The sequence below is a fragment of the Dreissena polymorpha genome, chromosome 6 (assembly GCF_020536995.1).
Source record: "Dreissena polymorpha isolate Duluth1 chromosome 6, UMN_Dpol_1.0, whole genome shotgun sequence".
In the NCBI taxonomy this organism is placed as follows: domain Eukaryota; kingdom Metazoa; phylum Mollusca; class Bivalvia; order Myida; family Dreissenidae; genus Dreissena; species Dreissena polymorpha.
The window spans coordinates 109,836,620-109,848,704 of NC_068360.1; the positions used below are offsets into that span (position 1 = coordinate 109,836,620).

General features: G+C 35.7%; 2 protein-coding genes across 3 annotated transcripts; both read right to left on the minus strand.

Moving 5' to 3' along the window:
- Window positions 1-1,645: 1,645 nt before the first annotated feature.
- On the minus strand, window positions 1,646-3,014 carry LOC127835992 (collagen alpha-1(XIV) chain-like; the record flags this gene model as incomplete). The annotated part of the gene is made up of 2 exons (XM_052362410.1): window positions 1,646-2,408; window positions 2,717-3,014. Coding segments are annotated over 2 exons (921 nt in total), but the record flags the coding sequence as incomplete, so codon positions are not given.
- Window positions 2,938-12,085, minus strand: LOC127834086 (uncharacterized). 2 transcript variants are annotated; one of them, XM_052359688.1, is made up of 6 exons: window positions 11,979-12,085; window positions 5,057-9,858; window positions 4,710-4,868; window positions 4,285-4,364; window positions 3,869-3,943; window positions 2,938-3,053 (listed from the first exon to the last, which is right to left on the minus strand). In XM_052359688.1, the coding sequence occupies exons 2-6, from the start codon at window positions 5,091-5,093 to the stop codon at window positions 3,018-3,020; spliced, it is 387 nt and encodes a 128-aa protein (XP_052215648.1). In that variant the 5' UTR covers window positions 5,094-9,858; window positions 11,979-12,085; the 3' UTR covers window positions 2,938-3,017. The 2 variants fall into 2 exon arrangements, with proteins under 2 accessions (XP_052215648.1, XP_052215647.1); XM_052359687.1 differs by lacking the exons at window positions 2,938-3,053; window positions 3,869-3,943; window positions 4,285-4,364; window positions 4,710-4,868 and having other exon boundaries at window positions 8,464-9,858.

Consider the following 12,085-nt stretch of genomic DNA (forward strand, 5'->3'; position numbering starts at 1 on the left):
GAAATTCACGAACATTGAAAATATTGGAACGGAATATAATAATTATTTGCACAATAAGGACAGGTCACACACGAATGTGTGCATTCGTGATGAATTACCACCCAGATATTTAGAATACAACAATCGATTGGCATTAACTTGTTTTAAATGTTCTTTACTAACCTTTCAATATTTATTAAATAATGTTTCGCGGTTTAAGTTATCGTTTCAAATCCTTGATTTATATTATCCTTTTTGTTTGAAAAGAATAGGTTCCAGGATAGCATTGAGCTTAAACTTTAATCAAATTGTGTGCAAAATTCAAAACGCTACTTTTTATGTATTACACTAGAACAAATAAAATTATTGAAACTGAGTACAAACCATTCAATGACAATAAGTTGAATTGAATAAACCATACTTAACGAATTAGGTATCAATAACAGTAGACGCAACTGTGGTTGTTCTGTTTTTGTTTTCGACACGGCGGTCTAAGCTCACTTTTGAGCTACACTGTTAGCGACAATGTATGAACCAATAAAATTGTGCGCAACTAAAATTAAGCAAATTGTCTTATATAGGACTGAGATCATACTACAATTCTTTAACGTATACCAACTATGATAGCAACAGATAAAAATAAGACAACTATTCAAATTCAGAGGCCGAAATCAGGAGTATTTCTACAACATACACTATTGAACTGATTACGATTTTGAAAAATCTTCTACTTATTGTTGTGCTCTGAAAGTAATGTGCGTCCCTATAAATAAATGCCGCGAATTCCATTGACGATGCTGATTGATGGGCTACAAGTCGATTATACCAAACTTAGCACGTTGAGGTCACAATTGTTAATCAGCAGTATCATGCTGTTATGTTTTGAAAATTACAAACTATATATTAAGCAATTAATATCATTTTATATTTGCGAAATAATACTCGCAAAATTGATTGATATTTTAATTACTATTATACTATACTGTATTATTGTGAAAAACTCGTGTTGAATTTCCTATCCGACTTTGATCTCGTAAATTAATTAGCTAACAATTATCTAAATTGTGCGCGGGACGTTGTTCTCAAACACACGAATTCATTAGCAAACAAAGAATTAAAAACCCAAGAGTTTAAAGAAATGGTGAATTTACTTTGTATGAACTTATTGTCAAAAATGGTTTTTATTGCAATTATGGTGTATTTAAATATTGCGGCTCTCTTTTAATTTTTCCAGTTGTTGGTTTTAAATTTTCTAACTACTTTTATGCAAGTAATATGAATTTTAAAAACTCCTGTAATGAATCGGACTGGTATCCATATTACATTTCTTTATTCATTTTTCCTGCGTAGGGTAAATGGAATATGAATGCTAGTAACATGTCTTAGGTACATGTTTTGTGTGTGGTCCGAGTTAGCGATCATAATTGTCATCTCGTATCTTATTAAGGGTATACCATCTTAGTATTAATTTCAACACTGAAGGTCTGTTTTATATACATGTTCCTCTACTATATTTTGAAACTCTTATTATATTCAAAATTAGCAAAAAGGGACTATGCAGCGACATAGTGTATCTTTATTTTGAAAAATCTTTTAAGACATTTTTTCAGAAAAGCGTGTTTTATAGCAAGTTTATAAACATTTACACAAACAAATCCGCGATGAATTGAGCATATTGATATCAGAGTACATTTTCAACTTAGTTTTGCAATAATTTAGAAATAAAAGGTAACAGGTGTTCTTTGTCATAATAACATTCATATACTGTAGGCACATGAATAGCTAGGAATGCCCTTTATTTTTTATTTAGTTGCAAATAAAATTTACAAGCATATCTTTGATTCCGGACAATGCGTCATAATCCGCGACCGAGAACACATGGTGGGCGTCCGTGGCCAGCACCGACATCTGGGTCACAGCGCTGTGGTCGGTACTCCCAATGTTGACAACAATGACGTCACCGCTAGCCTTTTGAACATCATGCCTTGCATCGGCACCTAGCCCGCTAACATGACCGTGGTGCATATCCGGTCTCCCTCGGTGATCCACAAATATGACGACTGCATTTGGTACACTTGGCCTGTCGCCTGACATATTATCAAATGCCTCTTTGGAAAGGTAATCTACTAAATTTTCAATATCGAGTCTATCTTTCCTATGTTGAAACCGTATACCATTAATAGCCATTTGCAGTTGGTCGTTGGTCACGTGGTCAATGAGAGACCATACGCTGTGAATGTCTGAATCAATGAGGGCCAGTCCCAGAAGGCTGCCCGTGGGGCCAATAGGGAGGCGTGCTACAAATTCCTTCAGGAAGGTGGTCATGTAGTGCGTAGAGGGGTTCATGTGCGTCGTCTGATTAGACGTTTTGTCCCCGAAGTCTTCGATAATTAGCACGATGTCTCTTACGCAACTCGGCAAATGTTGTGCTAAATTGTAAAATGTGGTTTGATTAAAGTCGTATTTATAAGGTATTCTACAAGAAGAGATTGATTATTTTTATTTTGAGAGCTTCGTAAGAGTGCACCCAACGAGTTTGATCTTTTCCTTACAATTATAAAAATTGTCGGTTTATAAAATTATTGATCATGTAAAATTGAGTGTTTCTTTGATATATTTATTTTTTTTGTTTTATAAAAACAAAATTACCGACTTGTTTTATCCCATTGAAAAACAAGTGTAGTGGTAACATACGGATGCAGAGCACTCCAAAATTTAACTCTGAACATTGTCTTACTTGGTTTGTCTGTGAAGGTGTTTGGCACTGTGCTCGATTCCGTTGGTTTTGACACTGTACTGGATTCTGTTGGTTTTGACACTGTACTGGATTCTGTTGGTTTTGACACTGTACTGGATTCTGTTGGTTTTGACACTGTACTGGATTCTGTTGGTTTTGACACTGTACTGGATTCTGTTGGTTTTGACAATGGGATCGCTTCTGTTGGTTTTGAAACAGAGCTGGATGATTCTGTTGGAAGATTACACCTGTCGGTATCGCAGCATGTGACTGCAACGTTTCTCTCGTGCAGCGCTCGGCGTCAAAATGATAGCGTAAGCCCTCCACCATCACAGAGCTGTCAACAAAATGAGACTTAAAATTATTTCTAGAGACAAAAATTAGCCAGGCATATAGCAAAAGTTCTCTCCTGGTACCCAAACAGTAGCAAACTCAACAGCACTTATTGACGGAACTATTGTACGGGCTCTATTTCTATACGTCCACAGCAGTATTAAACTAACTTGCATGTAAACCGTGCCTGGGTCTCAATAACCAATCAGATCTCTTCTATTAGGTTTATATCTCTATTTTCGAAAAAAACAAAACGCATGTTGCTCACATGAACATTATTGCACTCGTACCTGAAAGCTTAAACGGCAAAGTCCTTCAGATATAATTATAAAGTATGTAAAACCTTACTTCAAACTTGCTAAGCCTATCACATATAAACTTTCGAGTATGTAATCATTACCAGAAAAAGCATGTAGACCATACATGAATAAACTATCACGAATAAAGACCCTACATGTAGATTAGTACTTCAAATCAGTTATAAACTTTTTCACTTGTGAGCCGTACCATCAAATATAATCTATCACGAATGCAAACCGGTATCTGGACATTCGTTTCAATGGTTAATCGTTCTTAAGCTGATTTTTACACATATTTTCCTACGTTATTTTGACAACCCGGACAATGGTTTCGACATTAATTAGCCAGCCCAAAAATTCGTGCCCACATTATTTAGGAGTTCAGACATTCGTTCCAACGTTATATTTGACAAACGGACTTTCGTTCCTATATTATTAAGACAGCCCGGACATTCGTTCTGACGTTATTTGTAACAGCCCGGACATTCGTTCCTACATATTATCGACATTTCAACCGTACCTGACGGCTGGCACAGCCCATGACATACTCATCGTGTTCGTCTAGAGAGGAATGCAACTTCTGCAGCATGCATTGCTGAAAGAGATAGTAAAGTGTCCGGTTAATGTGTAAAATAATGCGTACCCAATTAGAAACAAGAAATTTCACTATCGTGTACAGCACAAAAGCATATGTAAACAACGCAATGGTGAATGAAATCTTTAGCAATACATAATATGCTATATATGATTGAGATAAAAACAATTACTTGGCTAAGAGCTTATGAGAAATATTTTGTCATTCATTTCAGGATTCGCATAAAAATAGAATATGATATACAGTAAGCTAACTTTAAGTAAATTATAGCATTATGCGTATTTGTACACAGTCTTAATCATGCAAGCGCTTTGCACAATATTATGCATGACGTCACCTACCTGGTTAACGTCACAGGCCGTGGTCGTGTTACACTCCATATAGTCGCGGACTGACACCTCACAATGGTAACATTCGAGAGCTGAAATGTTAAATATGCACAGGTATATCAAACATGCAAATCTTGCAAATGAAATAATTTGGACAGATGTTTCATTAAATAAAAATCATTTCAATGTATCATTTCAATAGACCAGAAGTACTTTGGAAGCACAATGTTCAATTCAAGTAATGGGTAACTATATGAAGAATGGATTTATTTGTCTTAAACAGAACACATACCGTAAAATTATTATCATCTGCGAGAAACAACAATTGGTACATACAATAGGTTAGTGCTGTTTGTTTATATGGATTTTAGGAGGAGGAGGAGGAGGGGCAAAATTGTGTAGATTTGGATAACAACTATTCACAGTGAAATACTTACGGCAAATTTTACAGAATTTCGGACAGGCCGTTCGACTTAAAACCTGATCTTGACAGAGGCCGGAGTTCCTCTGTGCCATGAGGACGCAGGCTTGGGAGTCAATGTCTCTGCAGGCGTCGTCTACACCCGACACCCCGGGGCTCATGCATAGCAGTGAGTCTTATAACATGCATTGTTACATCTGACGTCATTAAATCACAAAGCAGTATATAATTGGACGCCAATTCACATATTAGCACACGCATATACTGAGAAATCCGCTGTTTCAGTTATAATTTAATGTTATTCAATTTAAATCAATGGAATCATTTTCACATAAACACATTAACAAAATGTATTATACATACCAATTGCTACAACAAAACAGAACACTGCAATTTTCATGGCTATATGCTTATATCTTAGCAAGTATCTAAAGTTAACAGACCATTCACAGTTATATAGCGTTCTTTATAAGGGCTAAAACAAGTGTAAAGATAAGAATATGAACTGTGAAATATGGGAAAATGGGAAGGCGATCGCAATACATCCGCACGATGTGCTACATGTACAAGTGCCGTGTGCTTGTTTCACACGCGAATGTTTATCGAAACTGAGTATATAGTAGGATGACTTTAGAGCAAGTGAAATAAACGAACACTCCAAAAAAGTAAGCGTACGACGATATTGTGCGCAACAAAAATATCATTATGTGCAGTCCTAGTTTCAAGCGGTGTAAAATGCATGTAGATATCATTGATATAGAACAAATAAAAGAACAAGGCAGTATATTTGAAACCTGCATGGCTATGAACAACGCCAAAAATTATGGATCCACGATATTATGTAATTCATATTATAATACATCATTTGTTTTGCATCAAAAGGCAACAGTTCTTCACAAACATTAAGACCAGCCGCAACAACGCCAATATTCATTACAAATCATTAAAAAATAGTTCGATACTAAAAAGGCCAACTACCTTTATTATTATTTGGATCCATTCCAGTTTGACGAATGACGTTCAATGAAACAATTCGAAATTACATGCCAAACAGAATTTGTGGTTACTAAAAGTACAGATATCAAGCAACTTGCAGTTTCACATTTTTGTCGCATGACTCCCTGTTGGACTTTTTCACAGATTTCGGCATGTTTTAAAGTGTGTCTTTAAATTGATAAACGTAGACATCGGAGCTTAATAGCTCCTGTATACAACAATAATATAATTAAAGAACGAAAAACAGAAAATACTAGCTTGAACCACTGACCCTTGGAGTAAAGGCCTAGCGCAAAAACGACTCAGCCATCCGTGATACTATAAGAAACTTATTATTTTATACCATATGTAAGCAATCCACGCAATATCGCAAACTACAAATATAACAGCAGAACTTTACAAATTGTTCGATCTTTTCACAATTCCAACGCTTTATACTTTTATCAATACTTAACGATGACTATGATAAATGTTTCTGAAGATTTGAGCCGTGCTCTGTGAAAAGGGGGTTTAATGCATGTGGGTAAGTGTCGCCCCAGATTAGAATGTGCAGTCCGCGCAGGCTAATCAAGGACGACACTTTCCGCCTTTATGATATTTTTCGTTAAAAAAAAAGTCTCTTCTAAGCAAAATCTAATTAAGGAGGAAAGTTTCGTCCCTGATCAGCCTGTGCGGACTTCACATGCTAATCTGGGACGACACTTAACGCACATGCATTAAACCCCCTTTGCACAGAGCACGGTCCATTTATGTGAGTCCAAGCCTTTAGTATATTAGTTTCTTCGCTATTGCTTCTCAAAAGTTTATTGGCCACGGTTAGCAATACAATTACATTTCCATTTTGAAATTCTTGTAAACTTATTTTGTTCTAATACATTTCTTTATCTTGGGACGCGAGTTCGTTAAAAAGAAGTTCTTCTGAACGTTTTATTAAAGAAATAGCAATTGGTAAAAATTTTACAATCAGGCAAATGTCACGAGAGGTATAAACGTTAATTAGGGTCAGCTATACTCGACAAGATGCCGTATAAAATTCGCAGCGAGAACAAAGTAGCTCTTGTAAAAATTAGATGTCTTCGTTTTGTCTTAAGATAGTAGCTTCTTGACAATACCTTATATGAACCATGTCAAAGAAAGTTGAAAACACTTGTGTGAATAAATAATACTCAACTTTCAACTACAAATTAAGCCTCTTAAGTGTTCACAAGCATTTGTATACCCCCGGATCGAAAGATCGGGGGTATATTGTTTTGGCCTGTCTGTCTGTCATTGTGTCAGTCAGTCAGTCATTGTATGTGTGTGTCCCAAAACTTTAACCAAGGTTAATGTTTTGCAATAACTTTTGCAATATTGAAGATAGCAACTTGATATTTGGCATGCATTTGTATCTCATGGAGCTGCACATTTTGAGTGGTGAAAGGTCAAGGTCAATGTCATCTTTCAAGGTCAAAGGTAAAATTTATGGCTTTAAAGCGGCGCAATAGGGGGCATTGTGTTTCTGACAAACACATCTCTCGTTTAAATTTGACATTGTAATATAACTTTTCCATATGATTCAATTTCGTAGTTTCGAATTCAACCGAAAAATCATTTGAAAAAAGTTCTTACCATGTTTCATGACTATATGACAATGAAAGGGGACAATAGAGTGTTCACAATTTAATCTTTCATTTTGACAAAGAAAACTAGTTTAAACCACTCGTGACCCAGTTTGAAACTCGTTCGAAATAGTATTGGGACAAATGCTATGACCAGGTGTCATACAGATTTGGAAATATAATGTGGCCTTGAGTATTTACAAACTTTATAGCTAATTTGAACGGAAAACTACCCGCATTCTGGCGGCCATGATTTTCATTAGACCGGTACAACGGTCGATATATCATTGTTCCGTGCAAGATTCATGATTATTTGGGCAAAATATAAGACTAGGAGAATGTCCAAAAGGAGTCACTATAGCCGTAATGTTAACCCTCTCCCGCTCCTTGCCTGGAACGCAACCATTATGAAAGTCGGCCGAGATCCGATTGAGACAAACATTCTGACCAAATATAATGAAGATTGGGCCATTAATGTGGCCTCTGGAGAGTTCACAAGACTAGTCTTAAAGTTGACTATGTAACCTTGTTTTTATTATATGTGACCCAGATTCGAACACGACCAAGATATCATAGGAACTAATTGTCAGAGCAAGTTTCAAGATGATTGGGCAACATATAAGGCCTTTAGAGTATTCGGAAGCAAATTTCGACGACGGACGACAAAACGGCGATCACAAATGCTCAACATTAGCACGTTGTGTTCAGGCGAGCTAAAGACATAGAGATATTCATTGAAATATCACATGCATACTGATTTAATAATATGATCTGGATATGCGATTGATTGGTGAAATACTTGAAAAGTTTTACGTTATTTTTATGCTTAACATACGAACTGGATCATTGTCTTCCTGTTTGCAAATGAATCGTTGATCCATCTTAATTGTGAAAGCATTTATGTTTCTTTAAACAATATATCATTTCAGATTATTAATTGGTGTTGCTCTATTATGAGTTGTTTTCTATTTTTTATAAATACGTCTCTTATAATAAGAACTGCTTTTGTATTTAGTTTATGATATGGTAATAAAACATGCATTTATCTGTACAAAAGCTCAAACTCACACATACCTCATTTTAGAGAATTGATTCTTATAAATTATCACATACAAATTATCGATCCTTAAATGTCACAATAATAATATGCAACATACAACAATATGCTGAGACATACTGTTTTAAACCTATTTAATATGTTTAATACACTAAGGTAATATGTATGGCTAAGTTTTCAATCGTTGAAATTGCAACAAACAATTAAACATCTGAGTATTATGCCCAAATAGGGAAGACAAATAATCAAAAATAAAAGTAAAATGTTACAATAAACAAAATGATAAAATATGTTTGATTGCCAAATAATCATATAGTGGTATATCATCAAATTTATTTACTTTCATAATGTTGAGCACAAAATAGTATTTCTCGGATTATTTAGTACATTTATTGTCAAGGTTCATTGTTCAAATACGCCATTAACTCTTCTGGGATGGGCAGATCTAAAACTATCTCCCTGGTGATGTTAGGTATCAGCCTTTTCACCCACACCCTACAGATGTGTTTCAAAGTCGAAGGCTGCTGAGTGAACGACTGAATCCAGCGAAGCTTGTGCATCACAACGTCCGATAACTGATTGCGTTCTCCCGCGTGGTCAACGCCATCATCGCCGTGTCCTCGAAGTCTGTAATTGCGGAAGGTCTCCAGTGTTTGGAACAGACAGGAACCCGTACGCAAGTAGTCCGAGGTGCATACCAGCTCCAGGCATTTCATTGCGGCCTTGCTGCTCGTACAATGAAACCCGTGAAGACTGTCAATGTCATCGGTGATGATAGCGTGCAGGCACTTGATGACGATGCTGCACCTGCCATCAGAACTGATAATGCCTGCCTCCTCTGCGAAGTTGTTACAACTGCCGTTACACAGAACCCCGCCTCGTTGAAGAATCATTCGTATAAACTCAATGGTTAACGATGAACACGACACCTCGAGGTAGTGTTTTATCGCATAACAGAGACAAGTGTGCTGACCGCTACCAAACGTTCGTTGGACATCGGAATACCGCAGAATAAGTTCAAAAATATATCTACCTTTGATGAGTGCCACGTTGAACGGAATTTGGATCGGATAGCTTCCATGCATCCGCCCGATCCTGGGATCTAGCATCCGTGCTTGATTCTCGTCGTACTGTGGGTCCGCGCCGTGTTCCAGCAATGTTTGAATCAGCGATATAGGCTTACCGTGGCACAGGGCACTAAGCAATGGAGTTTCCTTCCAAATAAAGTAGCCATAAAAGTTGCTGTAGCACCCCTCGCCCCTAGCAATGTCTACACCTTTGCTCAGCAGCAATTTTACGACATCCAACTTGTTGTTTATTGTCGCAAAATGAAGCGGCGTCATATAACGGTTTTTGGCATTGACCTCGATGAGCGTGTCAAGCTCTCTGACTGACAACTCTGCAATCAGTCCGGTGACCACCTCAGAATCACCCTTGGACATGCCGTCGATGAGCAGAGACAGTTTGTTGGTTCCCGCTGTAGCCATACTTCGACAGCAGACGAACAGATATGCCTGAATAGGAAAACAAGGTTTTAAATACAGAACTATAACTTAGGTGAATAAAGATTGTCCGTATATACCCTTTGCAGACACAGTTATTACAGAAACGATCGTGTAAGTATCTTAGATCCAATTTTAAAACAAACATTTCATTTAAAGGGACTGTCAACCGCGACGACGAAGAAAAGAAAAGTTGTAAAATACCGTATTTTCTTACAATTATAAGTTTATATTGATCAAAATATCACGACTGGTATATGACATTACTTGAAAAAAATTGTTAAGTTTTCACATTTTCAGTATATTTGGTAATAAATTTTACTGGGTATGTCTACCAGGTAACTACCAGTTAACTATAAATAACGCCAGTAGATTGATCATCATCGTCACGTGATAAATCCAGGGATGCAAAAATTGTGCATGCGTAGTGAATTGTATATATTTTTTATGTATAATGATCAATATACTTGCGTTATTTATAGTGTGTATATCGTTATGTCACCTATTTTCGCGATGTACTTTCGATTTCACATCGCAACATTTTGTTACCGAATATACTGAAAATATGAACTTTTTTCAAGTAATGTTATATACCAGTGGTGATATTTGAAAAAAAAATATAAACTAATAATTGTAAAAAATGCGGTATTTTAAAACTTTTATTTTTCCGTCATTTGTGATTAACAGTCCCTTTAAAATAGCTCCAAAAGGACAACTTCTTCAAAAATCTCTATTTGACATTATTGTAATGGTATATAATAACGTCAAAACTTGCCTTTTAACAAAAGTAAAATGTGTATTTATTCTGCAACGTTTACAGTCAGTTTGTTTGGTCCTTGTGTTTACTTCTTTCCGTAATAATTGTGAGTAATTGTGAGTATAATATAAACATATAGACAGGATAGGGTTAGTTATAATGATAGCGCAGTTGTTCAAAATGATGTCGACTATCATTGTGTAGAATGGCTCCTTTGTCATGAGTTTGAAACCTAATTGGAGGTGTATTTGTTGCTGCTTTGTTGCAATGAAATTTCTCAATTTTGTATTATATTTGAATGACTGAATAAATATATTTAAATAAACTGAATTGATGTTAAAGTGTTAATATTTACATAGCAGTACGAATTCAATATTTTATTAGACACAGCTCATACCTATATTAGAAGGCTTTACACGAAATAACTGTCGTGAATGAATTCCGCATTGATGCGACTGTTTTTAAGAACTTTTTCTTATTAGAGGTCACGAGTTTACATTTTTTTATTCTTTCGCAGATGACCCAGCACATTACACTTTTTAAGATTTAAGGATTTTTTAAGATTTGAGGACTTTTTAAGATTTAAGTTATTAGCTCAGCGGTGACATACACATTGATTCGAATGTTATCTCACGTACTTAACTGGTGTGCATAATGTAAGGCATTTGGTGATATTATTTCACAGTTTTTTCATGTTTATTTCAACAAATATGAACATACTTATGTTTGAATATGCCTAAAACAGAATGACTAGTAGGTCACGCGAAATAAGTATCGTGTTATTTCTTTCATTTTGACACAGCGTTTGTAATAATATTGCAAGATATGTACATTCCCAAAACGGAAATTCATTTCTGCGTTGAATAAGATCGAATTCATGGAAATAGTTGCACAATTGATAAAGTTATGGCTGTTCAAAGCGATGCACTCTGTTTTGGTATGATTTTGAGTTGAATACCTTGTAATATACATATATTTGATAGTGAATATTTTTTCAGAGAAGTTGATTTTTCGTTATGATTCGATTATTTTTCATTGCAAATGATGTTTTTACTAATTAATATCATAGCCACACGCTAACCACTTGCAGTGTGATCTAGATTTCATCTTTGATGTAAACACATTTAAATCGTGAGGATGTTCATTGTGAGTCTGCCTCATATGTCTCACTTCGAGGTCATTCTCCCATCTCCTAAACAAGTACGTAATGATAAATACCACTACACTACTACATGTAGTATAAATGCTGGTAGTGTATTAATAGAATTAGAAATACATTTGCATTTTATGCAATCTACGTTTGTGTTAATAAATCGTTCTTAAAAGAAGTTAACGACAATTACAAACCTAAGCCGAAATACTAAAGTTTACTTACATGTTAAGTGAAGTGAAATCACCTTCTCCCGAACAATGTCAAGGATAGGGGCCACATTGTTTTCATTTCTAGAAGCCGGTAACCATCACTTATTTATGTGTTACTAA

What these genes read in the sequence shown, in the direction of transcription:
- LOC127834086 (XM_052359687.1), bottom strand. Translation starts at nt 9,831, where the DNA reads ATGGCTACAGCGGGAACCAACAAACTGTCTCTGCTCATCGACGGCATG.